Source organism: Mandrillus leucophaeus, unplaced genomic scaffold, assembly GCF_000951045.1.
Source record: "Mandrillus leucophaeus isolate KB7577 unplaced genomic scaffold, Mleu.le_1.0 Scaffold354, whole genome shotgun sequence".
Classification (NCBI taxonomy): Eukaryota; Metazoa; Chordata; class Mammalia; order Primates; family Cercopithecidae; genus Mandrillus; species Mandrillus leucophaeus.
The window spans coordinates 1,322,437-1,327,812 of NW_012103743.1; the positions used below are offsets into that span (position 1 = coordinate 1,322,437).

Consider the following 5,376-nt stretch of genomic DNA (forward strand, 5'->3'; position numbering starts at 1 on the left):
GGGGTGCATCACAGCTCACTGCAGCCACGAACTCCCAGACTCAAACAATCCCCCTATTTCAGTCTCCTCAGTAGCTGGGACTACAGGTGTGTGCCACCACACCAAGCTAATTTTTTTTTTAAAGTTTCAAGTAGAGATGGGAGTCTCACTAGGTTGCCCATAATGGTCTCAAACTCCTGAGCTCAAGCAATCCTCCCATCTCGGCCTCCCAAAGTGCTGGGATTACAGGTGTGAGCCACCATGCCTGGCAGAAGCATATTACTATTATTATTATTTTCTAAAGTAGAGAAAGAATCTCCCTATGTTGCCCAGGCTAGTCTTAAACTCCTGGGCTCAAGGGATCCTCCCTCCTCAGCCTTCCGAAGTACTGGGATTATAGGCGTGAGCCACTGCACCCGGCCGCAAAGCATATTATTTAGAGACATGGAGGTAGATATCAAAATGGTCAAAGTAGCAAATGTTTTTGAGGAGGAGGAAATTGGAAGAGGTGAGCATGGGAATGCCCTTTTTTGTACTAATCTTATAGAATGGTTTGATTTTTTAAACTTTATGCAAGTGTAACTTCAAAAACACAAATGCATAGCCACGAAGGCCAAAAAAGAAGGTGAAAGAGAAATAGCTACAGGGGAGAAAAATAGGTTACACAATTTATTTATTTATTTTAAAAAATATCATTTAAGACCGGGCGCAGTGGCTTATGCCTGTAATCCCAGCACTTTGGAAGGCCATGGTGGGCAGATCATTTGATGTCAGGAGTTCGAGACCAGCGTGGCCAATGTGGTGAAACCCCGTCTCTACTAAATACAAAAAGTAGCTGGGCGTGGTGGCGGGTGGCTGTAATCCCAGCTACTCAGGAGACTGAGACAGGAGAATCGCATGAACCCGGGAGGTGGAGGTTGCAAGTGAGGTGAGATTGTGCTACTGCACTCTGGGCAACAGAGCGAGACTGTCTCAAAAATAAATGAATAAATAAATAAATAAATAATTTAAAAATATGGTGTGTACACAAGGAAAGTTTTCAAAGAATATACCAAAATACCTCTGAATATAAAGTAATTTTTCCCTCCTTTGTTATACTCTGTGAATTTCTTGCAACATTACCTTTGTAATCAGACGGAAAAGCTGTTTCATGTTACAGGAACAGGAAGCAATTAGAAATGTGAGAGGAAAACTACGTACAAAGATGTTCACTACAACACTGTTTATAGCACCAAGAAATCGACCTGTGCAATCAGGAAGTGGGCAATAAATGATACTGCATAAACCTAAGGAAATATTTTACAGGTGTAATTTTTAAAAAGAGGCTCTAAACAACTTTATACTCATACCATATGGTTTTCACTTTTAATCATATTGTACTCCTAGCTAAAATGCTCTAATGCCTTTTCCCTCTTTCCCTTTTCTTTTCTTCTTTGCTTTGCTTTGCTTGTCTTTGCTTTCTCTCTTTCATTCTTTCTCTCTCTTCTTTTCTTTTTTCTTTTTTTTTTGCCCAGGCTGGAATGCAGTGGCGCAATCTCGGCTCACTGCAACCTCCACCTCCTGGGTTCGTGCAATTCTCTGGCCTCAGCCTTCCCAGTAGCTGGGATTACAGGCACTCGCCACAACGCCTAGCTAATTTTTGTATTTTTAGTAGAGATGGGGTTTTGTCATGTTGATCAGGCTGGTCTCAAACTCTTGACCTCAAGTGATCCACCCCTCTCGGCCTCCCAAAGTGCTGGAATTACAGGCGTGAGCCACCTCGCCCAGCCTCCACTTTCTTTTCATTGATATTTTCTTACCATTACATCCTGCAAGAAACTCTCTGACAGCCACCATCACCTCCCCACCCCATTCCATTCTCACCTCCATCCTAACTGCATGAGTTAACTCATTATGTGTCTTCAAAATATTCTGAACAGATACTCTATATCTGTACTTACCACCTAATATTATAATTATGTGTTTGTCTGACTTTCCCACTAAACTTTAACCGTGAAAGCTGGGATTGGGTCTTACTTATTGTTATCACTTCAGTACAAAGCAGAGGGCCTAATAAATAGTAGATGCTTAATAAATGTTTGCTGAATAAAGTAGTGAGTAATGTGGAAATATACTTGTGTTATGGCATTACATAGATAAAGGAAAGTAGTACCTACACTTCAGGGCTATATGAGGATTAGAGGGGAAATCATGTAAAACAGCTGGTGTAATGCCAAGCACATAGGTGTTCAGCAAATGGTAAGGATGAAGATGGTGGTGATTATGCTAGTAACAGTTGTAAGAGTTGTATATTTTTTGTTTTCAACAGACAGCCCCAGTAAGGGCCTTGGACCTTGTGGATGGATTTTGGTGGCATTCTCATTCTTATTCACAGTTATAACTTTCCCAATCTCAATCTGGATGTGCATAAAGGTAAAGAACATTTCCTTCACTTCTGGGAAGGGGTCAACTCCTACCTCCATAAGCCTATTCGTGTGTGCCTGTGTGTGTGTGAGAAAGAGACAGACTCTCTCTCTCTTATAATTCTTATTTCTTCATCCTTCCTTTGGAAAATTTCTTCTACTCACCTATTAAGATGGAAACTTAAAACTTGTTTCAGCCATTGCCCTTCCGCGTGGGCTAAAGTAAGGATCACCATCAAAAATTTCCTGGGGCCAGGGATGTGAGATGGTTCTGAGACAACAAGTTCTTCAGAGTTAGGATGATGGGGTTTGACTGCTGGCTTTACTGTTGATTGTATGACCCTTGCTGTTTCCTCACCTGTAAAATGGGAGAAAGTAACAGTACCTACTTCATAGGACTGTTGCAAGGATTAAATGAATTAATGTGTCTAAATGTATTTATCACAATGCCTGACACGTCATAAATACCCTCAGTGCTGGTTATTTTTTTCTACAAAGTTGTTAATACTTTGATATTATGACTATCATTTACATATTTCTAAGAAGATAAAATATGTTCCAAGCATTTTCAGATCAATTTATTCTTAAGGGAATCAGAAGAAAAACTGTGAAGACTTCAGCTTTTTATTTTCTGAATTAACAGTGCATGAGTAATTTTTTTTTTTTTTTTTGAGCCAGAGTCTCGCTCTGTTGGCCAGGCTGGAGTACAGTGGTGCAATCTCAGCTCACTGCAACCTCTGCCTCCCGGGTTCAAGTGATTCTCCTGCCTCAGCCTCCCGTGTAGCTGGGATTATTATTATTATTATTATTATTATTTTTCTTTTTTTTTGAGACGGAGTCACCCCGTTGCCCAGGCTGGAGTGCAGTGGTGCAATCTCAGCTCACTGCAACCACCACCTTCCAGGTTCAAGTGATTCTCCTGCCTCAGCCTCCCGAGTAGCTGGGATTGCAGGTGCCCGCCACCATACCCAGATAATTTTTGTATTTTTAGTAGAAATGGGGTTTCACCATGTTGGCCAGGCTGGTCTTGAACTCCTAACCTCTGTGATCTGCCCATCTGGGTTTCCCAGAATGCTGAGATTACAGGCGTGAGCCACCGTACCTGGCCTGCATGAGTAACTGAATAACAATGTTAACAGCTGAGGAGTGAGGTTATGGATTTGTTTCTGTATACTATCCTGTCCTTCCTAAATTTATACAGTGAATATCTATTGCTTTTGTAATCAGTAAGAATATAATAAATATGCTTTGAGAAGGTAAACATTGAACATGATTTATAGATATGATCTGGATCTAAAGAAAAAAGATGAGGCATCTGATCTGTTTAGAGCACAAATATATATTTAAGAAGCATGCATGTAAATATTTGTACTCTTCATGTTAAATTATCATTCATGTTTTTATTCTAGATTATAAAAGAATATGAAAGAGCCATCATCTTTAGATTGGGTCGCATTTTACAAGGAGGAGCCAAAGGACCTGGTCAGTACTGGGATTCTAGATTGTTGATCTGAAACCTGAGGTTCTTTTTTTTAATTTTTATTTTTATTTAGTTGTTTTTTTAAAGACAGGGTATCATTCTGTCACCCAGGCTGGAGTGCAGTGGCATGCTTATGTCTCACTGCAGCCTTGAACTCCTGACCTCAAGCCATCTTCCCACCCCAGCCTCCCAAAGCTCTAGGATTACAGACGTGAGCCACCGTGCCCAGCCTAAAATTTTTTTATTGATGTGATTTCCCTTATGAGGGCCTCTTCTACTCTGTCTTAGAAAATAGTTCATGCAGCAGAAGTTGTATAACAATAGCAGTGGCTCTAGCCAATCTTTTGTTACCCTTTCCTTCCTACCCTTCCCCTCCCCTTCCCATTTGAGCTGGTAAGATTACCACTTAGGCCAAGAATAGTACAGCTATACAAATTTGAGCATTAGAATCTCTACCAAAGAAAGACTTTCAGTCATTTATTTGGCAAACTTCAATTAAGCTCCTACTGTGTTCCAGGCTCTGAGAATTCAAGGGAAACTAAAACACAGTCCCTACCCTCAACGATCTCCCTATTTAGTGGTAGGGACCAACAAGGAAACAGATAGCTACAATCCTATGTGGTAAGTATTATGATCAGGTACTCACAGAGAGCTGTGAGAAAAGAGAAAACCCGAGAAGTGTTACTGATCCAAACTAGTAGTAGGCTGAGGCAAGTCTTTCTGAAAGTTACATCTTGACTGAGTCTTGAGGTCTGAAAGGCGTTAACCAACAGGAGGTGTTTGCAATGGAAATAGCAACATACACAAAGCAACAAAGAGGAGAGTATTGCAGAGCAAGTAGATCGGCCAGCAAGAGGGCAGGGTGTGAAGAGAGGGGAAGTGGCTGAAGAGGGGAACAAAGGCGAGTTATGCAGGACCATGTGTGGGGCAGGGTTTGTATTTTAGGGGGGATTGCTCTGCTTGCAGCTTAGGAAATATATTATAGGAGAGAAACTACAAAAAATAGAAGGATGGCCTGGGAAATGATTGCATTGGTCACGGTGGGGCGGTGGAGGGAAGAGTGATAGCAACAGTGGATTAAGGAAATTAACTCCACAGACTTTAGTGGGGACAGTCAAATATGGGAAGTAAGCAAGAGGAATCAATGTTATCGTACCTGGCTTCTGGCTCATTCACGAAGATGAACTGATGACTTTTCTGTTCATTAGGTTGATCTTCTTAAAAATGAATGGAGAAGTGAACTGATTAGGTTGCTGTGCTGTGTCTGTATAATGTGTGTATCTTTGTTGCAGGTTTGTTTTTTATTCTGCCATGTACTGACAGCTTCATCAAAGTGGACATGAGAACTATTTCATTTGATATTCCTCCTCAGGAGGTAAGGTTTTCTTTGAATAACTGAGATATCACATGTGAAAGTGCTTTTTTTTTTTTTTTTTTTTTGAGACGGAGTCTCTCTCTGTCGCCCAGGCTGGAGTGCCGTGGCCGGATCTCAGCTCACTGCAAGCTCTGCCTCCC

The 5,376-nt window shown here is 41.2% G+C and overlaps 1 protein-coding gene across 6 annotated transcripts in view; it reads left to right on the forward strand.

The window, feature by feature from the left end:
- Positions 1-5,376, forward strand: part of STOM (stomatin) — a 31,952-nt gene that overhangs the window by 11,701 nt on the left and 14,875 nt on the right. For 5 of the 6 annotated variants that reach the window (XM_011989487.1, XM_011989486.1, XM_011989484.1 and 2 more), the window contains 3 exons: positions 2,288-2,391; positions 3,791-3,863; positions 5,154-5,236. In XM_011989487.1, coding sequence (XP_011844877.1) covers positions 2,380-2,391; positions 3,791-3,863; positions 5,154-5,236 — 168 coding nt within the window. In that variant the 5' untranslated portion in view covers positions 2,288-2,379. The remainder of the gene's footprint in view (positions 1-2,287; positions 2,392-3,790; positions 3,864-5,153; positions 5,237-5,376) is intronic. The other variant, XM_011989490.1, reaches the window with a different exon arrangement.